Here is a 26,474-nt window from a genome sequence, read left to right as displayed (position 1 = left end):
CCCCTGCTAGACCAAGTTTTAGCCTGGAGAATACCTTCGTCACATGCACTGTGTTAGATTTTTCAACTACATTGTTTCTTGTTGATAGCCTCACTTATCTGGTTCTTTTTCTTTTCATCAAGCTTGCCCCTACGACCCAGATCAACCTCCAATCTTCCTACCGTCACCTCTTCGGATTTAAAACCATCCCCACCGCGGCTCCCCTCTAGACTCTTCGCGCCTTCTTCATCACCAGCTTCCCCTTTTCCTTTATTCTCACAATCTCTCTTAGGTGCATCACCAATAGAGACATCTTCCCCAATCTCCTCCTCCCCCTCTCCCACCTGAAACTTCGGACTCAACGGAGTCGCCAAAAACCTCGGCACCTCTGCTGCCCAAGGTACAGTTATCAAACTTTTTCTTCACTAAAATCGTTAAGCTGCTCACTTGATTCATACCTGTTTCACCAATGAGACTCTTCTTGCCACTCTTGTCATACTTGGCGATCACCCAGATCCACGTCTCTCCTTTCCTTTTTCTGCTCTCATTCGGAGCACTTCTCACCATCGGCCCTCTTCTCTTAAACTTTGGTCTGTGAATATCTAACGCCTTTCTCCCGAAATCTCTGATCTTCCTCCTTTTATGTTTCTTCCTTCCCTTTACAATTTCACCATTACAAACCTCATCGTCGTCTGGAACCACGTTAGGCTGAAACGCAAGCTTCAAACTGAACCCCTGGACTGAAGTAGACGATGATAGACGATTCAACTTGTCCACTATCGAGCTGCACACAGACCCTTCCCCTCGACTCACGTGACTACTCAAGTAATCACATGACCTATTGTTGCAAACCCGCCCAGGCCCTGCAACCAGACCCGTTTTTTGAGTTCGAACCAACTTCCTTCGAACTTCGGTTGCTAGTCTTTGGACCGTTGTCTGTCCTCTCCCCTCCACGTGTAACCCATTCCTCAAGCAAGTCATCGTCTTCTACCTTAGAACATTTTGCCCATAGAGACGTTTCGGCTTCCAGCAAAACCCAGACCTTCAATCAGTGACCATCAACGAGCAGACTGATGCATCTAGGAACATCTTCAGGCTTCAATCTTGCAATTCTGAGTCTTGCGGTACGCAGATCTTGAAAATTATAAGCAATCAACTCTCCACCTAGAATCTGTATCAATCTTTCAATGGTTTCCGCATTCCAAAGATTAAGGGGGAGACCCACGATCTTAATCTCTAGATTTTCTACAGAGATGGGTATCTGATTACAGGATAAATGCCAGACCTCCGCATTAACCAAGCCATCTGGAAAGTCTACCACTTCGGTAGTGAAGATCTCAATATCTTCATCAAAACCAAATAACACAGCCTTCGAATCATCGAAGGCCTTGATACTCACATGGCCCTTTAATCTAAATTTCTCCACAACTGCCTCCAAAATCCTTCCCCAATCAGTAGTTCTTTTGTCTGATGATAAAATCACACTTTTCTCCCATGCCCCTTTCTCCATTTCCAATAACATCCTCTGATTTCTGATAGTGTTGCATACGATAGCTTTTGGGATTCCATTTTTTTTTATGTTTCCTCCTTAGCTGTTTCCTGAGGCTTTGCTCGTCAGAGACCACTGGAACGTTGCAGATTTTTGGATTTTGTCTTTCTTCCAGTATGAACAAGAACTCCTGTAACAAATCTGCAAACAGGCACCACCCTGTTCTTTTTCTCCCTTCCGGAACACACAGCAGCTGCCTTTTTTATTACCAAGCGTTTCCACAATCGTCACAAACCAACCTGTTGCTGCCAAGGATAGGCCGAGGCCTGAGAGAAGGAGCTCAGACAAGGTCGCCCAAATGTCGCCCAAATGCTAGAGAGCTTGAGAGTAGAAAAGCCAAGATAGCTTATATAATAAGTGACGCACTTATTTATACTTGAGCTTGCCAGGAGTTTGTAGCAGTGGACTGCCAGGATGCCACATGTCGCCATCCTGGGCCTTCCATGTGCGACTACATCACAACCTTTCACATTCCTCCTCATTTCCACTTCAATTTTATTATCAGCTGCTCCCATTTAATTTTTCCATGTTTTTTGATGGAGAATACTGTTCCATCCATAAAACCCTTCAACCATCCATTTGCCTCTTCAGCTACTGAAATGGTTGTTCACTTTTCCTCCCCAATTTTTAAGAACCACCTTCCATTGATTCTGTCTTCTTCAAAACAGAATTTCTTAGCTTTGATATCCATTTCTCTCCTTTAAAACAAAGTTTCACTGGTTTTTCTAGGCTCATACCTCTCCAGCTCTAGCAAAGTTCCACTGGGTATCAATTCTCACTTCCTCCACTAGATTTTTTCACTCTAGCAAATGGAAGAAGAAAGAAAAACTCCATTCATAGCATGGAGTTTGAGGGAGAAATGCTAACAATATGGGAGAAGAGGAGGGGTTGGTTCCTCTTTGGGCAATGAAAGTATATGCTCTGCTTTGGGCTGTTGCCTTGGATAGAAACCTAACTAAACAGAATCTGATCAGAAGAGGAATTCTGATTCAGAACCTGTTATGTGAGCTATGTGGTCAGGCTGAACAGGATAACAATAATCTTTTTATACATTGTCCTGTTTCAGCAGCATTATGGGATCATTTCCTCTCATCTGAGGGTCTATCCCAGGTCATGCCAAGTAAAGTGGTGGACCTGTTATGGAGCTTGAAACTACAAGATCTTTCTAAGCTGGCTAAAAGTGTGTGGTGGGCTATTCCTGCAGCAGTGATCAGTACCATCTAGGTGGAAAGAAACAGGAGTTTTTCAAAGCAAAGCAAAGGATGTAGACTGCCTTATCTCTTGTACTGTGGGAAAATTAGTGTCTTGGACTGCAGGTGTGAAAGGTCTCCAGACAAGGGTTCTTGGAGTTCGGCTGAGGTCTAGAAGTGTGTTTGAGTTGTAATTTAGTCTGGGATCTTGATCTCAGTCTTTCTACTCCTTTTCTGGGGCCCCTTTGTATTCTCTGCTTCGTTTAATGAAATTACTTACCTTTTCTCCAAAAAAATATCTTCATATAAGTTCTATTATGAACAAAGGAGTTAAAGTAGACATATAACATATTCCGAGTTTTTCCCTAAAAACTAGGGATGCATCAACAATTTTAAGTTTAATGGCTGTTAGAGTACACAAAACAGGGGTATTTTGGTCATTTGGGTTTATCTATTTGAGAGTGAAAGGTCTGTTTTGTTTAAGTTTAAGTTATGTGTCCCATCACTTATGAGAGACAATATGGTCTTTCTTGTAACTATGTTATTGGAGATAAATACAAGTGGGTCGACTAGAGAGAGGACTGATTTTCCTCTACTGGCCAAACCCTTCTTCTTCTTCTCCTTCTTCTCTACTGTAACGTAGGACTAAATAAGGTTTTCACATGGTATCAGAGCGCATGTAACAAGTTTAAATCTGCTCGTCTTGCTCTTTTATTCTGGTTTACCCTGTTTTTTTTTTTTATCGCCCTCCTCTCTAGGGTTTTGCAGATTTCTCAAGAACCATTGGGAGATTAAGGGAAAGGTTGAAAAGGAGTGGTCGTTTTTCTCTGTAGGAGGCCTTCATGCCTCCGGTTTGTGGTGCAGTGGCTGTTTGTGGTGATTGGTAGGAAGCTCTCTATTCGATGATATGAAGAGAGCAGGTTCGGGTGAACAATGTTCAGCTGAGTACAAGTTGGTTCTGCAGAGTGCAGTGTAAGTGTTTGGTTTAATGGCTGAGTGATTTCAGCCCTTGTATTTGGTGTGTGAATGGTTCTGCAGTGTACAGTATAGGTGTTTGATTTAATGATTGAGTGATTTCAGCTCTTGTATTTGGTGTGTGAGTGGTTCTGCAGTGTGCAGTACAGGTGTTTGATTTAATGACTGAGTGATTTCAGCTTTTGTATTTGATGTGTAATGTGTATTTGAAAAAGTTGGTGGTGCTGAAAGTGAGATAAGTTTTGTAGAAATGCATGAGGTTGTGCTGAATATTTGAAGGTGAATACTTTACATATAACAGTGATTTCTTTGTGAGGTAAGGTGAATTAGTTAAGATGGCATCGATTGGAGATGGGAATGACAACAAAACAGGCATTATGATTTCTCTAGATTACCTAAATGTTCAAATGACATCTATTAAGTTAAATGGTGAGAATTATATGTCGTGGGCAAAATCTGTGGAGGTATTTTTAAAAGCCAAGAAAAAAAGTAAAACATGTGAGAGAGAAAAAACCCTCATTTGATTCTCTAGGGTTTAGTGACTGGGAACAGGAAGATGCATAAATAATGACATGGCTGTGGAATAGCATGGAACCAAAACTTAGTGTGAACTTTATGTTCCTAGATACAACTAAAGAAATCTGGGATCATGCTAAGAAATTGTATTCCGGGCAAGACAATACAACTAGGGTGTACCAGTTGTACCAAGAGTACTTTAATCTGAAGCAAGGCAGTCAAAGCTTGGAGGAATACTATGCAAGTCCGAGGAATATCCGAAATGAGCTCAATGTGTATCATCCTCTGACACAGGATGTTCAGATTCAGCAACAACATTGTGAGCAACTTGATGTGACAAGGTTTCTGGTGGGTTTGAAAGCTGAATATGAACCTGTCCGAGCACAAATACTGGGGGGGTCTGTTCTTTCCTCACTTGAAGAAGTTTTTACCCATCTTAGGAGGACATCTATTGAGTCTATAGAGCATTCTTCTCTCTCAGACAGATCTGGTTTTGTGGTGACTAGAGGGGGAAGCCGTGGAAATAGAGGTGGTCGTGGACTTCCAAGTAACTGTGGTGGTCCCATGTTTAACCGTGCTGGTGGCCGAAGTGGAGGTCGGGACTCAAGGGGAGGTCGTGGTAAAGGAAGAAGTAATGCCCCTAGGAAGTGTACATACTGTGGATTAGAGGGGCACACAGTTAATTTCCGCTATGAATTACATGGCCCACCCAATACTTGGGCTAACCATGTTGTGACTAAGGGTAGTGGTACAACTACTGAAAGTCAGCAAACTGACCCGATCCCCTCCACATCTACTGGTGTTTCTGGGAAGGAGATGGTGAGTGTACTCCATGTAGTATATGAACAGTTCCTTCAGACATCTTCTCAGCAAAACACAGCTACCCTTGCCCATTCAGGTATGGCTTGCTTGGCTTCCAAGCCTTCACTGGATCATTGACTCCGGAGCCTCGGACCATATGCCTGGGTCTCCTAATGTATTTTCTTCTCTTTCTTAGTCCTCTACATCTCAAACAGTTACTCTTGCTAATGGTTCTACATCTCCCATCTATAGTGTTGGTGATGTTGATCTCTCCTCCTTGTCTTTATCATTTGTTTTATATGTCCCCAAGTTCCCCTTTAACCTTATGTCTGTTAGTAGATTAACTTAGTCACTTAATTGTTCCATAACCTTTTATCCCTCTTCTTGTGTGTTTCAGGATCTCAAGACGGGGATGAAGATTGGTGGAGGGCATGAGGTAGGTGGATTGTATTACCTTGATAGTGGTGGCCCTCCAGTAGCTTTTCAGTCGTCTCTTACTCCTCTTCAATGGCACTGCAGACTTGGTCATCCTTCTCTCAAGGCTCTGAACTTGTTGGTTCCTTCCTTGAGTCATCTTTCATCTCTAGATTGTGAGTCATGTCAGCTTGGGAAACATCATAGAGTCTCTTTTAGTCCAAGAGTTGATAGTCATGTCTTGAGTCATTTTTCTTTAGTTCATTCTGATGTCTGGGGTCCGATCAAAGTGATGTCATACAATGGCTATAAGTATTTTGTAATTTTTGTTGACGACTTTTCAAGGATGACATGGATTTATCTTATGAAAGATCGGAGTGAATTGTTCTCTATTTTTCAAAAATTTATGCTGAAATATGTACCCAATTTGGTGTTCATATTAAAATTCTTCGCTCCGATAATGCCAAAGAGTACACCTCAATACCATTTCAGCAATACTTAGAGCACCATGGGATAATTCATCAAACTTCTTGTGCCTACACCCCACAACAGAACGGTGTAGCTGAACGGAAAAATCGACATCTCCTTGAAACTACTCGGTCTTTGATGCTTAATATGAATGTCACAAAGCATTTTTGGAATGACGTTGTCCTCACATCCTATTTTCTCATCAATCGGATGCCCATGTCCATCCTTGGAAGTCAATCCCTCTTCTCGGTGTTGTTTCCCACCTTGTCTCCGTTTCCTCTCACCCCAAGAGACTTTGGATGTGTTTGTTTTGTTCAAAACTTGGGGCCTGATTTAGACAAGTTAGATGCACGAGCTACTAAGTGTATCTTCCTTGCCTACTCAAGGACTCAAAAAGGGTATAAGTGCTATAACCCTAACTTCCATAAGTCATTTGTGTGCTCCAATGTCACCTTCTTTGAATCGGTTCATTTTTTCTCCGATATTGTGGTTTCTTCTCCTTCCCCCGTAGTTCCTCTTCCCGTCCCTGTTGTGGATCCCCTTCCCGTGGTTTTCATTCCAGTTGCAGATTCACCTCCCATGCCAGTTACTACTGAGAGGCCACCAATAAGACAAGTGTATACTCATAGAAGAGCACCAGCCCCTCCTCCAATTCAGCCCTCGTCAACAGGTCCTATCATTGCTTCTTCTCCCTTGGACCTTGATTTTCCTATTGCCCTGCGGAAAGGTAAACGCACCTGTACTTCTCATCCTATTTCACACTATGTTTCAGCTGCTCACTTTTCTGCTTCTCATCGCAACTTTATATCAATGCTATCATCTGTTTCCATTCCCAAGACTATCCAGGAAGCCCTTACCTCCCCAGGGTGGCGACAAGCCATGGAAGAGGAACTCTCTGCTCTACAACACAATCACACGTGGGAACTCACTGCTCTTCCTTCTAGTAAGCATGCTGTTGGGTGTAAGTGGGTCTACACAGTGAAGTATCTTCCAGATGGCAGTGTGGAGCAATTGAAGGCCAGGTTAGTGGCCAAGGGCTATTCTCAGCTGTATGGTGTGGACTATATGGAGACATTTTCTACTGTGGCTAAAATTGGCTCAGTTCGGGTGTTGATTTCATTAGCTGCTATGTATGATTGGCCTCTTGTGCAACTTGACATCAAAAATGCTTTCCTACATGGTGATCTCATTGAGGAAGCGTATATGGAGCAACCGCCAGGGTTTGTTGCTCAGGGGGAGGATGGTAAGGTTTGTAGACTCAAAAGGCAATTTATGGACTGAAACAATCTCCACGCACATGGTTTGGCAGATTCAATGAAGTAGTGAAAGACTTTGGGATGAAACAGTGTCAGGTAGACCATTCTGTGTTCAACCATGACTCAAAAGATGGGAAAATCTTGCTAGTGGTGTATGTGGATGATATTGTCATAACTGGGAGTGACAGTAATGGGATTGACAGGTTGAAGAAATTCCTACAGGACCACTTCAATACGAAAGATTTGGGTAAGCTGAATTACTTCCTGGGAATAGAAGTTGCAAGGTCAAGGCATGGAATTAACTTATGTCAAAGAAAATATGTTCTTAACCTACTTGAAGAAACAGAACTGTTAGGTGCTAAACCAGCAGAGATTCCTATGGAACTTAATGTCAAGTTGAGTGTTGATGCAGGTGAAGAGTTTGATGATACTGGAAGATACAAGAGGTTGGTGGGAAAGTTGAATTATCTGACTATTACCCGACCAGATATATCATTTGTTGTGAGTATGGTGAGTCAATTTATGCAACATCCTCGGATTCCTCATTAGGAAGCAGTTCTAAGGATTGTTAGGTACCTATCGGGTGCTCCAGGTCGTGCTTTACTATACCAAAGTGGAGGGACTCTTGAAATATTAGGGTATGCAGATGCTGATTGGGCTGGTTCTATATCAGACAAGAGACCAACTACAGGGTATTGTACCTTCCTTGGTGGCAATCTTCTAACTTGGAAAAACAAGAAACAAATAGTGGTGGCAAGGAGTAGTGCAGAAGCTGAGTACAGAGCTATGGCTCATACCACATGTGAACTAGTATGGTTGAAGAACTTGCTACAAGAGATGGGGTTCTCGGTTGACAAACCCATGAGACTATACTGTGATAACCAAACTTCTGTTCACATCTCTTCCAATCTAGTCTTCCATGACAAAACCAAGCATATTGAGGTCGATTCTCACTTTGTGAGAGAGAAAGTGATAAGTGGAGTGATAACCACATCTCATGTGAGCTCAGGAAATCAGTGGGCAAATCTCTTTACAAAGGGATTGTCTCGGGGCAGAGTAGATTATATTTGTGACAAGCTGGGACTATATAACATATACTCTCCAGCTTGAGGGGGAGTGTTAGAGTACACAAAACAGGGGTATTTTGGTCATTTGGGTTTATCTATTTGAGAGTGAAAGGTCTGTTTTGTTTAAGTTTAAGTTGTGTCCCATCACTTATGAGGGAGAATATGGTCTTTCTTGTAACTATGTTATTGGAGATAAATACAAGTGGGTCGACTAGAGAGACGACTGATTTTCCTCTATTAGCCGAACCCTTCTTCGTCTTCTCCTTCTCTACTGTAACCTAGGACTAAATAAGTCTTTTAGTGTAATATTAGTATAATACTCCTAAAGTACCATCTTGTACATAAAATAATGGTAAAGTCAGTTAACCTTAATATGCTAATCTTAAATCAAAGAAATAAGAATATTTTAGCAAAAAGAAATGAAACATCAATCCAACCTAAAGTCAACAGGTTAGGTTAGGGTTGAGATCAACCAGACCTAATCCAGCCCAACTTGCACCAATACAAAAAGCACTATCTCATTCTCTCCTTTTAGTTCTCTTCCATATCAATCCAAAAACACCACTTGGTATCAATTCCATGGTTAACAATTTTTGCTTTCAATACCCAAAAATACCCTTGAACAAATGTGACCAACAGAAAACAGACCTTTCTAGGTTCTCATACCTAGGCAGAAATCTAGAAAATATGCAAAAAGCTCCCAATAAATGGGCAACTCAGAGGTTTAAATAGAGATTTGTCAATTTCTTCAATCTTTCACATATGACTCCTGCCCTAAGTTATATGATTTTTAACCTGTTTGCTTGTGAAAGAAACAGCAACTGAAAAAATGGGATCTATGCCGCAATACCAACTTGAAATTGTTGATGAAACGAATAAAGAGAGAAAAGAAAATAAGAGGAATTAGAAGACAAGAGAAGATAATAATAGGAGTTCTATGTTAAGGCAAAAAAGAAATCATGCAACCATCAGCTGCCTCTTTATCTATTTATATATAGGGTTACAAAAACTGATAAAAAGACAGTTATAACCCTTAAAAAGACAAAAATCACCCAAGATGAAGAAAACAGAAATAACATCCACACAAACTAATTCATTCTCAACAAAAGCAATCCTAATCAACAACTGCACAGCAACAAACCATACAATGGCTATTGCAATACTTTTTAAAAGGCTTGGAATAAAATTTTACCTGTCAGAGTGAAAAGGCTGAAGCAAGATAAACATCTGAATATATCTGGCCCATGATCTTCATCATTGACTGCAGGTTGAAGACTACCATCCACACCAGGTTCAACTGGATCACAAACATTAGCACTAGGTGAAGGCTCAGGACAACTATCATCCGACTTAGATTGATCTACTTTTTCAATTTTTGCTTGCTTTACATCATACTGAATATTCTGTACTTTCCTTTTTCTTTTACGTAAAATTACTCTCCTAGTAATGCATGAGTTACAGTTAGGACAGTATAAATCATGTGTTTCCTGCTCCACTAATACCCTCTCAACATCCAAGTCAATTACTGCCAGATGTCTCTCTTTTATGAATCCAATGTCTGTATGCTCTTCCAACTGTTTATCAACGGGCTTAAAACTCAAATTTACATTTTCACTGGACGTTTCATGTGGCACAAGATTGAAACCATGCTGCCACTCATTTTTCAAATTCTCATGAATTTGATGATTGCTTCTAGGTACCCAATTATTCTGAACATCAAGAATCTTGGTGGTAAGATCTAATTCTTCATTGTGTAGCTTTTTCTCAGAAATGGAATGGTCAACAACACTAAATTTCATTCCAACAACTCCATCCGCAACTACAGTTCCTGAAACCATGCCAAAAAAAAATTGTTCAATGTCCCACAATTGTAATAAATTCATGGCCAAAAAAAACCAGATGCAACCCCAAAAGAAAACAAAAAAGTAGACTTTATATTGGTGCTTGTGGTACTTGTTGTGAGGGGTCTTTTTGTACGGTTTTAGTGGCACAGGGGTGTCATGTAATTCCTTGTTTTTCAGGGACATCTCTGTAATATTATAATTTTAATAATATAATAGAGTGCAGTGAGAGCCACCACTGACCCAAGAGAGATTAACTTTTTCAGTTTTCTGTCTTGTTCTCTTCTTTTTTTTTTTTGATCAATAATTGCTCTCTCTCTCTCTCTCTCCTTCCTTCTTCCTAGGTTTTCTTTGACAGATTACATGGTATCAGAGCATAATCTGTCATAGAAAAACCTAGTTTTTTCTCTTCTAGAATATCTTATTGGCTGGATCCTTCTAGAATATCTTTGTGTGACCAAGGTTTATTGTTTGGGATTTCTGTAGCAGTGAACAAAGAATGTGAGAGTGCTGTAACACTACCAAACAGAGCATCTTTGCCATGGGGTTCTGTAGAGATCCTGTTATGCTCTAAGAAGGTCCAGAAAGGTCTATTAACTATCTGTTTTTATACAGGTCTATTTTTAATCAGTTTTCATTTTGTTGGTACAATTGAGAAACACAGAGGCTACAGCCCGACCCCATGCATCACACGAACAAAGACAAGAGAATTCACTATTCATCATACTAGGACCAGAGACCTCCCTACTGAGACCCAAGTTGGCCAACCAATCAGCCACATAATTGGCTTCCCGAAACACATGCATGTACGAGATAGTAATAGAAAAGTCCCGACAAATGAGATAACATTCTTCAAGAACAGTCCTGATATTCCATGGAGGATGATCAGCACCCTTCAAAGCATTGATGACAACCCTCGAATCTCCTTCAATAATGATAGCAGAGCCTCTGAAGCAAGTCACCACCTTATGAGCTTCTTGAGCCACCCAAGCTTCTGCCATGTTAATAGTATATGAGCCAATGTCTTTGCTAACCACAAATTAAATCCTACCCTTGTGATCCCTTGCAACCACACCGATTGCACATCTACCATTGGTTTTCCTTGAAGCATCGAAGTTTATCTTGACCTCATGGCTACACAGACGCTTCCTGCTGACCATGATTGGAGAAGTCAATGAGCTGACCTGTAGGCTATCTGATGAGGAGAGAGAGATGGAACTCAAGCAGACTGTTCTAGATTTCTCAATGATTAAAGGTGGACTGATGGAGTTATTATTAAAAAAATTGTTGTTTCGATTTTTCCAGATTTTCCACAACAGCATGCTCACATTCTCCAAAAGCATATTATCATAATAACGTCTCATGGATCTTTTAATTCTCCCCCACCAACTACACACATTCTCATCCTCATGAGGACTTGGAATAGCTGCATGCTTTTCCATCTAGCACTGTAAAAGGATATTATATGAATCTTCCACATAACCACAGAAAAGGCAGTCCACATTTAAACTCATGCGAAGCCTTACGAGTCCCGCCTTAGATACTAGTTGACCTTTTAGGAGGAGGTACATAAAATATCGAATTTTGGGTGGGAAATTCAATTTCCAAATCTATGGGATATTAAAACTTCTCAAATCCTTAATGTTCCTATTATCACTAATATTCTCTCTCTCAAGAAGAGATTAAGCAGATCTGATTGAGAAAGTACCTTTCAGATTAGGTCCCCAAATCATGAAATCCTCCCCGTGAGAGGTCGGAATAGGAATAGCTCTAATTTTATTCTAGTAGAAAGGTTTGGACAACCTATTTTGATATAAAAACTGTAAAAGAAAGAAGAAAAGAAAGAGGAGAAAAGGTTTCAGCTAAGAAAGAGAGAGATGAAAGATAGAAGAGAATGGGAGAAGCTCAAAATTAGGTCTGGCCGCCCTTTTCATTAGACTATATACTCATATATAGTCTACTCATTAGACTATATACTCATAAATAAAAGAGAGTACAAAGACTATATACTCTTAACTTAAAACATAAACTAATGGGCCTAAGGCCCAATAACTCCCTAACTATGCTATGTAAATAAAAAACATGTTATATCAGCCCAAAACTCAACACTCCCCCTCAAGTTGGGAATAAATGTCACATGTTGGTTCGGCTGTTTTTAGTGTTTATGTTAGTCGTATTTGTGTCTTAAGTTCTTAGTTATTGGGCCTAAACTTGTTTAATGTTTTATTTGTTTTATTTGTCTAGGTGTCCCATCACTAATCAGGGACATTCTAGTCCATTCATGTAACATTATTTATAATCATCTATATAAGATTGTAGGGCTGGCTGAAGTGTGTATGCCGCCTTTCTCAAAACTTCTTCTCTTCTTCTTCTTCAGCTGCTGTATTCCAGCAAACATGGTATCAGAGCACTAATCTGTCTGTCTAGTTACAGCCGCCACCTTTCTCTACTCTTCTCTATTCCTTTTTTCCTCTCTCTCTTTTATCTTGGCCACTGTGAAGAAACCCTAGGGCTGACCGTAGAACACAGCAAGGTCTGTATCTAGGGTTTCCCTTGGTTGTAGGGCCCAAGGGGAGTTTGTTCCAGAAACCGATGCCCTACTAGACACCTTGCAGCAGGTAGTAGCCATTCGGCTGCTAAGAGAGATCTGTGTGGAACAGATCTAGGTGGAAGGACTGACTTCGACAGTCCTAGTACAGATCGTAAGGGTGATCCCAGTCTACGACAGCAGAAATCAAAGCCCAGTCTAGTCCAGAAGAGTTCAGCACAGTACAGAGGCGGATTGTTCTTGGTTTCAGACCTGTTACAAGGGGTTATCAGACCTGCAACAGCTTCGGTAAGTCTGAAATAGTGTTCTTTGTACTGAGTTTTCAATTGTGATCACTGTAAGAGGAAGGAGATGTCTTCAATATCGGGAGAACTGTCTTCTAGGGATAATAGAACTGGTGGGAGGTCTCCTAATCTGGAAAATCCAAATCTGCACAGCTTGCAGATTACCAGTGTATTGTTGGATGAATATAACTTCAAAGAATGGTCTGTTTCAGCCATGCTCTTCATTACTTCCCGGGAACTTACGGGTTATTTAGATGGACGGAAGAAGGAACCTGTAGTGGGTAGTGTGGAGTATGCAGTATGGCGTAAGGAAAATGCTACTGTTATGTCCTGGCTGCCGGGCAGTTTATCCTCTACCAGGTTTTCACCCTGTTCTTCAGGTAATTCTTCGACACCAGACTTTTCCTTTCCCAACATAGTTGTCAAGGCGATGCCTAGGCGACAAGGCGCCTTTTGAGGCTCGCCTCACCTAATCGCCAAGCAATTTTGTACTATGCATTGTAAAATATTTTTTTACTCTTTATCTTTTGACGTTATAATTATAAAATAGGCACTATTAAACTAAATATTCATTTTTCGTGTTTATATACTAATTTGTTTTTATTATTTTCTTATTTGTTAGGATTTAATCAATACAAACATTGCTAAATGCTGTATTGAACCCTCAAAGACTTTAAAACTTGAACCAATAAGTAAGGAAGAACTTGAAATTTTGTCTAATCAACACATTTTCTACTACTACTACTACTACTTTTTCTTTTATTCTTTTCCTATAACAAAAATAAGGGTTCAGCCCCTATATTTTTGGAATTTTCTTTTCCTTCTTTTTTTTCTTCTCATGAATATGTTGATTTTCTATACTTTAACATGAACTCTATACTTTTCTTATGAAAATTATGAATAATTATTAAGGAAATATGGCTATGGTACCTAGGGAACTACCCTAGGATCTATGTTTTCTATATAACAAAATCCATCGCCTAGGCGACTAGGCAACAAGGCGCCCCCCAGATGCCCAGCCTCACCTTGGCGCCTTGGCGCTTGAAAACTAACACTAACCTTTCTTTTCTGAACTGTCTCCTCCTCCCCTTTCCTCCACTCTGATTCTGCAGAGACAGGAAATTCTGGTATCATCACATCTGTTTTCTCAGATTCATATCTATCCTCTAGGGTCAATTCAGCTGCAACTTCGGGCTTGGAGAAACCACCAATTCCTTCAATCTCCTTACTAACCTAAAGAAATTGCCGAACATCGCCAATCACAGGAAGACATGGGGAAGTCACCAGAAAACTTTCCTTTTCCACCTACGATCCTCTTCCTACCAATTTCATCATACTTAGCTATCACCCAAATCCATTCTTCTCCTTTTTTTCTCTGGCCACGTCCGAAAATCTTCTTCCTGCTAGTCCACTCTTTTTAAATTTGGTCTTCTAAGCCCTAGGAACTTTCTCTTGTCGCCCTTCTTTCTTTTGAACCAATTTTTCACCCTACTCTTGTGTTCCTCGGTGTTGTAGGCTTGAGCTTTCTTCAATATTTCTTTTGGGCGGTAAGAAATCTTCAAGGGACAACCCTGATCAGAAGTAGCCAATGGAGGCACGACTACTGATCCTGGAATGGTGTCCCCTGAGTTTGCTTGCTCTGAGCCCCTGTAAACCTCATTTCCCTAGTAGGGCCCTATTAAAAATTCTCACTCTCCTTATCCCCAGCCCTCCCTTCTCCCGTGGGTTACACACCTTGTCCCATCTCACTAGATGAAATTTCTTGCCCCCTCCCCCCACCCCCTCCCAAAGGAAATCCCCATAGTTGTCAAGGCGATGCCTAGGCGACAAGGCACCCTTGGAGGCTCGCCTATGATATAAAATACTTTTATATTTTTAATTTTTTGACATTATAATTACAAAATAGGCACTATTAAACTAGAATACTCATTTTATGTGTTTATGTACTAATTTCTTTTTATTATTTTCTTATTTGTTAGGGTTTAATCAACACAAACATTGCTAATTGTTGTATTTGAACCCATGGTTCAAAGTATCGATACACCTCTATGTATCAGCAGAGGTGTATCAATACTTATAACGATACTCCCCCTATTTTTTTATTTCTTTGGTTTTCAATTTCATTTTTAAATATATATATATATATATATTAAAAAAAATGGGTTCCCGAAAACACCTGTAAACATGTGTATTGGGGCGCCAAAGATACAATACAATACCCGATACGGGGCATATCGTATCGAAGTTTTGATCCTTGATTGAATCCTCAAAGATTTCAGAACCTGAATCAATAAGCAAGGGAAGAACTTAAAATTTTGTCTAATCAACATATTTTCTTCTTACAAATCTTCTTCTTCTTCCACCTTTTCTTTTCTTCTTTTCCTATAACAAAAGTAGGGGTTCAGCCCCTATATTTTTTGAATTTTCTTTCCTTTGTTCCTTTTCTTCTCTTAAAATGTTGATTTTTTAAACTTAAAACATGAAATTTGTACTTCTCTTATGAAAATCATGGATAATTATTAAGGAAAGATGGTTATGGAACCTAGGGAACTACCCTAGGATATATGGTTTTACTTAAAAAAAAAAATCCATTGCCTAAGCGACTAGGCGACAAGTTGCCCCCCTGTCGCCTAGTCTCACCTTGGCGCCTTAAAAACTATGGAAATCCCTCTAGAACTTCTCAATCCTTTCAGCCACCTTAGGTGGAATTTTCAAAAGAAATAAGTAATATGTTGCAAGACTTGAAAGAACAATCCTAATTAGAGTCGCTCCCCCCCCCGAGATAAATACTTAGCTTTCCGCCCATCTAACCTCCTTTCAATTCTCTCCAAGAGAGGTTTCCATATATTCACTGACTTCACTGCACCACTAATCGGCATTCCCAAGTGAAAGGGAGTTCACCAATTCTGCATTCCATAGCATCAGCACACTCCCTCAACACTTCCCTCCCAACCTCTCTAACAGCTATTGTTGTGTTTTTAGATAGGTTTTATCTTCAGCCCTGATAACAGCTCAAAGTTTGCCAAAACTGCCCTCAAATTCAGCATCTGTTCCACCTTTGCATCCAAGAAAATCAAAGTATCATCTGCATACTGCAGATAAGAAATGCAAGGTCCATCTCTTCCTACCTTAAAACCTTCAATTAAGCCCACTTGTCTGCTTCTCTCTAGTAATATGTTCAAAATTTTCATCACCATAACAAACAACAAAGGAGACACCGGTCTCCTTGCCTCAAACCCCTAGAAGCCTGAAAGAATTCTGATGATATTCCATTTAGCAATATTGAGAAGGAGACAGTAGATACACACGTAAACATCCAAGCCCTCCTCTTCTCCCCAAACCCCATCAAGCTTTGTATTTCTTCTAGGAAACCCCATTCCTCATGGTCATAGGCCTTCTCAAAATCGACCTTACAATCAGACCTGGTTTGCCACTCCTCAGACGAGAGTCAATGCATTCACTAGCCACTAGAACCCCATCCAGCATTTGCCTCCCTTCTACAAAGGCCATTTCAGCTTCCCCAACCACCTCATGAAGCACATATCTCAGTCTCTTGGATAGAACCTTAGCCAACAACTTGTATGGGCTGCTGATTAATCTTATAGGCCTATGTTGGAAAACGTGGGGTTACTGGTTCAGATCTGAAAATAGAATTGTATATATTCCTAGGATTGTGGAATGATTGATTTAGAAAGTTTTTTATTTCTATTTCTTTCTTTCTATTTTTGTACTTTCTATTTTCTCTTCTTTCTATTTTTTCTTCTTTCTATTTTCTTTTCTTTCTATTTTTCTTTCTTTCTATTTATTGCAGCAGCTTACTGTATAAATATGCCCATTGGCAATAGAATGAAACATATCAGTATTCTACCATTACAAAACATGGTATCAGAGCTCTAGGTTTGTCAACCTTGAGATTTTTTCGGCCTTCATTGCCAGTTTTTTGTGTTTTTCTCTTCTGGCCTTCAGTGTTGATCTGTAACCAGAAGTGTTCATTTATTCTCCTTTCCTGTTGGCCTTATTTTTCCTCCATTAACAATGTCCGACATGACTGCAACAAGTGCTCCCGTCCAAACCGATGAAGGAGCAACAAATTCCCATCCCCACACTGGTGATTTGCAGAATATTCAGGCAACATATAGACTGAATGGCCAGAATTACTTGAAGTGGTCACAACTAGTGCGTGCCTATTTGAAGGGAAAAGGAAAAATTAGTCACCTCCTTGGAACAGGACCAAGGTTGGGCGAGCCAAATTTTGATGCTTGGGACGAAGAGGACTCCATGATTATGTCATGGTTGTGGAGTTCAATGACACTCGAGATCAGTGATACTTGTATGTTTCTTCCCTCTACAAAGGCTATTTGGGATGCTGTCCGACAAACCTATTCCAAAGCCTATAACGCTGCTCGTGTCTATGAGGTCAAAGTGAAGACTGTGGCGGCCAAACAAGGGAGTAGGAGTGTTACAGAGTATGCAAATTTGATGCAAAATTTATGGCATGAACTTGATCATTATCGGGTTCTTGAGACAAAGTGCGCAGATGATGCTGTGATCTTGAAGAATTTTATTGAAAGAGATAGGGTGTATGATTTTTTGGTCGGACTGAATGCTGAATTTGATCAGGTCCGAATACAAATTCTTGGCAAAGAAGAAGTGCCTCCATTGAATGAAGTCATAGCCCTTGTCAGAGCTGAGGAAAGCCGCCGTGGAATCATGCTTGAGCCTAAAGATCCCGAAGGCTCAGCCATGGTGGCAAGGGGAGGAAGTTACAGTGGTTCAAAGGGTGAGAACAATCACAACTTGGCTCGTGACACAACCACCCGTGACTCTAACGATAACCTCTGGTGCACCTATTGCAAGAAGCCCAGACACACAAAATATCGGTGCTGGAAACTTCATGGGAAACCTCCCACATCCAGCAAGGAATGGGGAAATCGAGGAGTTTCAGAAGGAGTTCAACAGGCCCATAATGTCTCCACAACCCCGCAGCAAGAACACTCAAGTCAGGGACCATTTAATGATGAAGAAATTCAAAGGCTAAGGTGCTTCCTGAAATCCTTGAAACCAAGAAGTGGTTCTACCTCTCTTGCTCTCTCAGGTGAGTCTTTATCTCTAGGATTACATGCCTCGGCTAGTGTTTTTCCATGGATTCTTGATTCTGAAGCTACTGACCACATGACACCCTCTTCACTACATTTTCTCACCTATACACCCTGTCATAGTAATAGAAAAATTTATGTTGCTGATGGTTCTTTCACCACAGTGGCAGGGATTGGGAATATTCAAATTACTCCATCCCTATTACTTAAAAATGTGCTTCATGTTCCTAAGTTATCCACTAGCCTTATCTCTATACATAAACTCACCCAGGATGTGAACTACAATGTTGTGTTCTTCCCTTCTTACTGTGTATTTCAGGACTAGGTTTCGGAGAAGAAGATTGGACTTGCTAAGGAAAGAGATGGACTCTACTACCTTGAAGCAACCAGCAAATCATCTCACACTGTTATGCATGTCACACACGAGTCATTCTTATCTACCTCCAATAAAGATTTAATTTGGCGTCATCATTTCCGTTTTGGTCATCCTTCATTTCCTATTTTAAAAACAATGTTTCCTTCCTTATTTAAAGGAATTGATGTTGAAACCTTTCATTGTGATGTTTATGAACTTGCTAAGCACAAAAGGGTTTCTTTCCCAATCAGCAATAAAAGATCTTCAACTCCTTTTTATTTGATTCATTCAGATATATGGGGCCCTTCTCAAATTCCCAACATTATTGGTTCCAGATGGTTCGTCACCTTTATTGATGATTGCACTAGGGTCACATGGATTTTTCTTCTTAAGTCTAAATCTGATGTGGGTACGATTCTTCCCAACTTTCATAACATGGTCCAAACTCAGTTTGGTGTGAGAATTAAAAGGTTTCGATCTGATAATGCTACAGATTATTTTAATCAGAATTTGTCCCCATTTTTTCAGAAAGAAGGCATTGTGCATGAATCCTCCTGTGTTAACACTCCCCAACAGAATGGGGTAGCTGAGAGAAAAAATGGCCATCTTTTGCAAACCACCCGAGCCTTTCTCTTTCAAAATCAGGTGCCAAAACAATATTGGGGGGAAGTTGTCCTTACTGCTGCCTACACCATGAATAGACTACCATCTAAAGTTCTTGACAACTGAAGCCCAATACAAGTCCTTTCTCAATTTTACCCTGATATTCGAGCCTCAAATAATCTCACACCAAGAATTTTTGGCTGCACTGCCTTTGTTCATGTCCATAATAAGGAAAAATTAGACCCACAAGCAATCAGGTGTGTCTTCTTGGGATATTCCCCAACTCAGAAAGGTTATAAATGTTATCATCCAGCCACCAGAAAATTCTACACCTCCATCGATGTCACATTTGAGGAAGGAAAATCTTTTTTCACTCAACCTTATCTTCAGGGGGAGCCCTCATTAATGGAAGATAAGGCCTCGGATCTACTCTCCCTAGATGTTTTACCCTCCTCACAGACATTCAATCGTCAAGAATCACATCCCTCTGAGTCACATTCCTCTGAACCCCACATTCCCGAGTCTCAACAAGAGTCAAACAACCCGACCATTGAACCAAATTCGGACATTGTTAACCCCACGAATGATGTGCATGATAATGTGAGATATATGCAGGTTTACTCTAGGAGGAAAAATCCAGATCCTCAACCTGTGCAAGTCCAAGATTCAACTCCTAATCCTAGAACTGAGAGATGCTTAGATCCTGAACCTACACCTTCACAGTCTGAGTATGAGTATGATCTACCTATTGCATTGAGAAAAGGAACCAGAGAATGTACCAAACGCCCATTGTACCCTTTAGCCAAATATGTATCATTCCAAAGATTCTCTAAATCCCATAAAAGTTTTCTAGCCAGCCTTAACACCATTCCAATTCCTAATACTCTAGCCAAGGCACTTTCTAATAAGGAGTGGAGAAAAGCCATGAGAGTGGAAATGGAGGCATTACAAAAAAACAACACATGGGAAGTTGTGGATCTACCAAGAAACAAGAAGACAGTAGGTTGTAAATGGGTGTTCACAATTAAGTACAAATCTGATGGGTCATTAGAAAGGTACAAAGCACGCCTAGTAGCCAAGGGATATACACAGACTTATGGGGTAGATTATCAGGAGACTTTTGCCCCAATAGCTAAAATGAATACAGTAAGGGTGTTACTGTCGTTAGCTGCTAACTATAATTGGGATTTGCAACAGTTTGATGTAAAAAATGCGTTTCTCCATGGTGATCTAGAAAAGGAAATATACATGGACATTCCACCGGGTTTTGGAGAAGGCATTAAAGGGAACAAAATTTGTCGGTTGAAGAAAGCACTATACGGTCTCAAACAATCTCCGAGAGCATGGTTTGGAAGGTTTACGAAGGTAATGCTGAGTACAGGTTACAAGCAAAGTCAAGGTGACCACACATTGTTTTTCAAACACACAGCCTCAGGGGGAGTTACTGCACTATTAGTCTATGTGGATGATATAATCGTTACTGGGAATGATAAAAAGGAGAAGGAAGCATTGAAAAACTACCTTGCCAGAGAATTTGAGATAAAAGACTTGGGGAGACTAAAGTATTTTCTCGGAATTGAAGTTGCACATTCTAAACAAGGCATCTTTATCTCTTAACAAAAGTATGTTGTTGATCTTTTGAGAGAAATAGGAAATATGGCATGTAAACCAGCTTCCACGCCTATAGATCCCAATCATAAACTTGGAGAAGCCCACGAGAATGCAAGTGTAGACAATGAGGTGTTCCAAAGACTAGTTGGAAAACTCATTTATCTTGCACATACACGACTGGATATTGCATATGCTGTAAGTGTAATAAGTCAGTTTATGCATAATCCTAAAGAAGTTCATCTGCAGGCTGCTCATCGAATTCTGCACTATTTGAAAGCCAATCCAGGAAAAGGATTTTTATTCAGAAGAAATGGAGGATTGACTCTTGAAGCATATACAGATGCCGATTATGCAGGATCTCTAGTAGATAGACGGTCCACTTCTGGTTACTGTACCTTCTTAGGAGGAAACTTAGTCACTTGGAGGAGTAAGAAGCAAAATGTAGTGGCTCAGTCAAGTGCAGAGGCAGAATTCAGGGCTATGGCACAAGGAATGTGTGAATTACTCTGGTTGAAGATAATTTTAGAAGACCTGAAGATTCCACGAGAAGAGCCTATGAAACTATATTGTGACAACAAGTCAGCCATCAATATTGCTCACAATCCTGTTCAACATAACAGGACGAAGCACATCGAAATTGACCGACACTTTATAAAAGAGAAACTGGACAACAAATTGATTTGCACTCCCTATGTGTCTACAAAAGGACAGCTGGCCGATGTACTTACTAAAGGGCTCAATAGTACAGACTTTCGGAGAATTATAGCCAAGTTGGGAATGGAGGATCTCTATTCACCAGCTTGAGGGGGAGTGTTGGAAAACGTGGGGTTACTGGTTCAGATCTGAAAATAGAATTGTATATATTCCTAGGATTGTGGAAGGATTGATTTAGAAAGTTTTTTCTTTCTATTTTTGTACTTTCTATTTTCTCTTCTTTCTATTTTTTCTTCTTTCTATTTTTTCTTCTTTCTATTTTCTTTTCTTTCTATTTTTCTTTCTTTCTATTTATTGCAGCAGCTTACTGTATAAATATGCCCATTGGCAATAGAATGAAACATATCAGTATTCTACCATTACAAAACAGCCTAAAATCCTTCAACTCCACTACTCCTTCCTTTTTAGGAATTAGGGAAATGAAGGTAGCATTCACCATCTTCTCTATATTCTTCTCTCTATGGAACCCCTTAAACATTTTCTCTCAGGAATAACTCATTGTGGGCTGAAACAACCATGGAGATTTGGGACCAAGCAAAGTCAACATACTCAAAACAAAGACATTTTGCTCAGATCTACTAACTCCAAGTCAACCCAGCCTTAAAACAAGATGAGAAGTCCCTTGCAGCCTATTATTCATCTCTTACTTCCATGTGGATAGAGTTGGATCATTAGAAATCTATAGATTGGAAAAGTGAAAGAATGCTTCAACATAGAGAAAGTTGCTCTCTTAAGAAAGGGTGTTTGCTTTCTTGACAAGTCCTATCTCAATTTACGAGCCTATTCAAGTTCAGATTTGGGGTGGTAAGGAGTTTCATGTCTTGAAGAGGTGTTTGCTTTAGTTCAATCTGAGGAAACTAGGAGGGCTGCTATGAATCCTACTAAGGAGGAGTAGTTTGCTTTGTTGTCTAAGGGCGAAAACAAGAAGGATGAGGTACAGAAGAAAGGAGGAGATGACAAGGACAAGTTGTGGAGTACCCATTGTAAGAGACCTGGGCACACAAAAGAGTTTTGTTGGGACTTGAGTGGCAAGCCTAAGAAGTTTCAGGGGAAGTAGAACAGAGGGCCCAATGTGGCTAACATTGCTTCCTCCACATCTGACCAGGAAGGCCAACAGCAGCCGAGTCAAGGTAAAACCTCTCCAGTTCAGTTTGTGGCCTCTATACCTAAGGTAGGTCTTCTAAGTACTATGCATGATCAGTTTGAGCAGTTTGGGTGTGTCCTTAGACAACTGGAGGAGATCTCTATTACTCCCTCCACTTCTTATGCAGCAAATTCAAGTAAACCAGCCTTTCGTCCTTCCCTTCTCAGTCAACTTGGATCATAGATTTAAGGGCCACAAATCATATGACCGGTAACTCCTCTTTTCTCTTCTTATTTAGTTCTATCTGGTAATAATAAGGTTAAACTTGCTCATGGATCCTTGTCTTCTATTGCTGGATAGGGATTTGTTTCCCTTTCCATTGGTCTTTGTTTGTTTGGCATTTACCATGTTCTCAAAATGCCTTTAAATCTTCTCTCTATTAGTTGTATTACAAAGTCTTTGAATTCTTCTGTAACCTTTTTCCTTGATATTTAGCAACAATTTTGTATAAGCTTAGTAACGATATTTAACATATTTGTACAAACCTAAGTCCTTGATGTTTACCATGTTCTCAAAATGCCTTTAAATCTTCAGATTCATTAGCTAGTGACGAGCTTATACAAAACCATTGGTAATGCCACTGCCTACTATCAAGATAATCCTTTGATAACTAAAGAACTTAAAACACCACACACACCACTGAGCAATCACACATGATAACCAACTGACCACAAGTAAAATAGAAAGAACCCCCTATTTCTGACCTGAACTAGAGAGAGTTTGAACCAATTAGGATTAAGAATAATGCACTGCAGAACCTGAGACTAATTCTAGGGTGGATCACAAGCCTCAAGAACCCTCCTAGATGATATCACAGTTCATTATATGAGAATTGCAGCACTTGTAAATCTTAGAGTATATCATATGTCCCAAAATCTCCCTTATTAAGATTGCAAGTGACTAGATGCTCTGATACCATGTTTTAGTGACTAAGTATGACTACGCACAGAAGAGTGGAGGAATCAGAAAATAAGAAAGAAAAGTGGGAAAAAAGAAATATGTCTCCCATCCTAGTCTGATGCTTCTTATATGTTAACATATTAGAACTAAAGGACTCTTCTGTCCTTATAAGTGGGACACAAGTACAGAACAAAAGTAGACATAAAATAGAATAGTAAACAGAGTCCAACTACAGTGCATTTTGAAATTTTTATGGCACATTACATCAAAATTTCAACTAATCACGTTAAAGACATCACATGGGCTACTTATTTTTCATTGCTTCATGTTTCACAAGGTGTACTAATCATTAAAGACTTTAACAATGTTAATGATGTCACATCACTATGATGTGACACTTTATCACTGGTTTGTTCACATTTGAGTTATGTTGCAGCCATTTCCATAGAGTGCATGATTTTTCCTAGTAAAAAAGGGCAATACTGTCCCTGACCTCATGCTGCTTAAACATAAATAATATGTTTTACAAAAATTTACACCAGAGACAGGAAAAATCAAACCATTTCTGAAGGCCTCAAAGACTTTAAAAGGTGGGGGATATGAACAATTGTTAATTTGTTATACATATTTCCCATGATCCTCTGTCTTTGCAAAACAATCTGCAAATGAATTACAAAATCTAAGCACCAAAGAGGAATAAAGGAAGATCTGTTATGATAGAGTGAAATTTGCAATGGCATTAACTGATCCACCTTCCACTCTGGAGAAACAAAACTTCTCCTCTTCCATATGTGCCAAACACTCAGCAATGCTTTAATTTTCTGATGCACCAGAGCTACTAAACTGCCATATCGTGCTTCCATCCATGGGATGGATGGATAAAAGGCATCACTAATTCCAACAGGACCAGTATTTCCAATGTAACTGCCATCAAGCATTACTCTAAGGACTCATCAAAAACCTCTGGGGATGCCAATGCATCCTTCAGTACATGCAGTAGTACCCGATACATTCATAAATCATAACTATATGGGGTGGAGTCAACAGGAGAGATGAACAAATATGGAAACATGAAGCAAAAGTATGCATAGTTTCAACACTGCGGGCCACTGCGGAGATTGATAACTGGGTGAAGAGCCACTGCAATTCATGAATGATTGTAAAATCATGAGAGTAAAGATGCTTACCGAGAACAGTTATACTTCCCATCAATTTACAACTTAATACGAGAGTATTATAACAAAGTAACAAACTCAAGGCAGAACCGCTAAGGTTACGTTTGGTTTGACAGAAAGTAAGAAGCAGAAAGTTGAGAGAGAAATTTCACACAATGGGTTGTAACAGAAAAGAAAGTACTAAGTAGATTCGGTAGTTGAGAGGTGGCCTACCTCCATCTCCATCTCCATCTCCATCATTACAATCCATGGAAAAGTTTCTATCCAATTCTGCTCTTTCTTCCTGCTCAATAGTAGTACTAGTGGCAACGGTAGTATCTGTAGAGATGGTAACCTGATGTCTAGGCGGCCTTCCTTTCAAAGCCGATCCGCCCTCCTCCTCTTCCTCCACCCATTTCTCCTCCTTGTCCATTCTTCTCCCGTAGGAAACGGTGGATGTGCCAGGAACTATGGCCTTTTAGGGAGATAAAAAGGTCAACGAGGCAGCTAATAAATACTCCGGGTTCACCATCTGAGTACGAACTGTCGCTGGATCCCGCCGAACTGTAACCAGCAAAACCCAACGCGCTAATCAGATACAGCTGAATTCAAATCTGCTACCCACAACAACAGTACCCACAAGACACCATAGCCGTACATCGGAAAAATCCACCGTACTCGTACATTATCATTCATGAGGAGATGATCCGAATGTGCGGCTGTGCTGTCTGTGGGTAGGTGTAAGGTAGCGTCTTTGTAGTAGCAGATCGGGACTGGTTCAGCTGGGAGCCTGGGTCTCTTATCTCTCGTGTCCCTGGATTGATTACTTGATTTAATGCTACTGATATGCTGGAGATAAAATCATGTACAGCGGGCAGGGCAACCAATCACAAATGAATACAGTGTAATTCATGGGATTCACGTGGGAGACAGAACATTGGCGTGTTCACTCGTTATTGGTTGCCCAGTAGGCTGTTTTATGATTCAAATAAAAAATCTGATTTCATACCACTTAACTCTTTTTTATTCTATTTATTTTTATAAGGAAATTTGTCTAAACCTGTTTTTCATCATTTATCATAAACACACTGCAACTTTTTAAAATGTCTAAAACTCACTATAGCACTAAAAGTTCAAAAAAATATGTTCAAATATAAAATACATAAAACACAGAAATTACAAAAAATATAAAAAATTATAGAAATTGAAAACAAAATAAAAAGTTGTTTTCAAATTATAGAAACTATAGAAATTGAAACGCAAAATGAAAAAATAAAAATTATAGAAAAACACAGAAATTGCAAATAAATGACAAAAATACAGGAAAATCTATAGATTGTAGAAAATAGAAAAATGTAACAAAAACAAAAACTATAAAAAACATTGAAAATTATAGAAAATACTAAAAATGCAAAGAAAAAAAGAAAATTGAAAACCGAAAAAGACCATTTTCCTCTAACTCACCATTCAAGGGTAATTTGGTCATGAAAATTGTTATTTATATTGACGTGGATACCTCTACTAAGAAGAATTAATGGTGCACTAATGGAATGTGAGTTTTGGAAAATAAAATTTTACTAACATCAGTAAGTTTTAGATATTTTGAAAAGTTGTGGTGAGTTTAAGAGAAATGTTGAAAGCTCATGGTGAGTTTTAGACAATTTCCCTTTTTATAAATAGAGGGGCGGACCTAGGGACCCAGGAATCATGGCGCTGGGCTTTGGTCCCCCATGGTTGGAGTAAGTATATTTATATAAATATAATATAATATTTTAATAGCTATGTATGATATATATATATATATATGTGTGTGTGTGTGTGTGTGATTATCAAGGTCAAACGGTGGAGCTCTCTTGATTCTTGAATCTCTTCCAATTTTTTAAAGTTTTTTTATATAGCTGATTAATTAGAGAAAGTGAAATTGATTCAATACATTAGAACACCACAAGGAAAATAAGCTTTACATTTGAGGTATAAGTATACAATTTTAAATTCCTTAGGTTTTTTAT

At 39.6% G+C, this 26,474-nt stretch overlaps 1 protein-coding gene across 7 annotated transcripts in view; it reads right to left on the bottom strand.

Annotated features, from left to right (window-relative positions):
* The window catches only part of LOC104592934 (membrane protein of ER body-like protein), a 124,131-nt gene extending 98,848 nt beyond the window's left edge, over nucleotides 1-25,283 (bottom strand). For 5 of the 7 annotated variants that reach the window (XM_088900754.1, XM_010252497.3, XM_088900752.1 and 2 more), the window contains exons 1-2: nucleotides 24,700-25,283; nucleotides 9,408-10,043 (exon numbers count right to left, since the gene is read on the bottom strand). In XM_088900754.1, coding sequence (XP_088756880.1) covers nucleotides 9,408-10,043; nucleotides 24,700-24,898 — 835 coding nt within the window. In that variant the 5' untranslated portion in view covers nucleotides 24,899-25,283. Of the gene's footprint in view, nucleotides 1-437; nucleotides 1,877-9,407; nucleotides 10,044-24,699 lie in introns of those variants that run through there. The other 2 variants (XM_010252489.3, XM_088900755.1) reach the window with 2 other exon arrangements.
* Nucleotides 25,284-26,474: the final 1,191 nt, after the last annotated feature.

Source organism: Nelumbo nucifera, chromosome 3 (assembly GCF_055504915.1).
Source record: "Nelumbo nucifera cultivar China Antique chromosome 3, China Antique-T2T, whole genome shotgun sequence".
NCBI lineage: Eukaryota > Viridiplantae > Streptophyta > Magnoliopsida > Proteales > Nelumbonaceae > Nelumbo > Nelumbo nucifera.
This window is presented reverse-complemented; position numbering and strand designations above follow the sequence as displayed.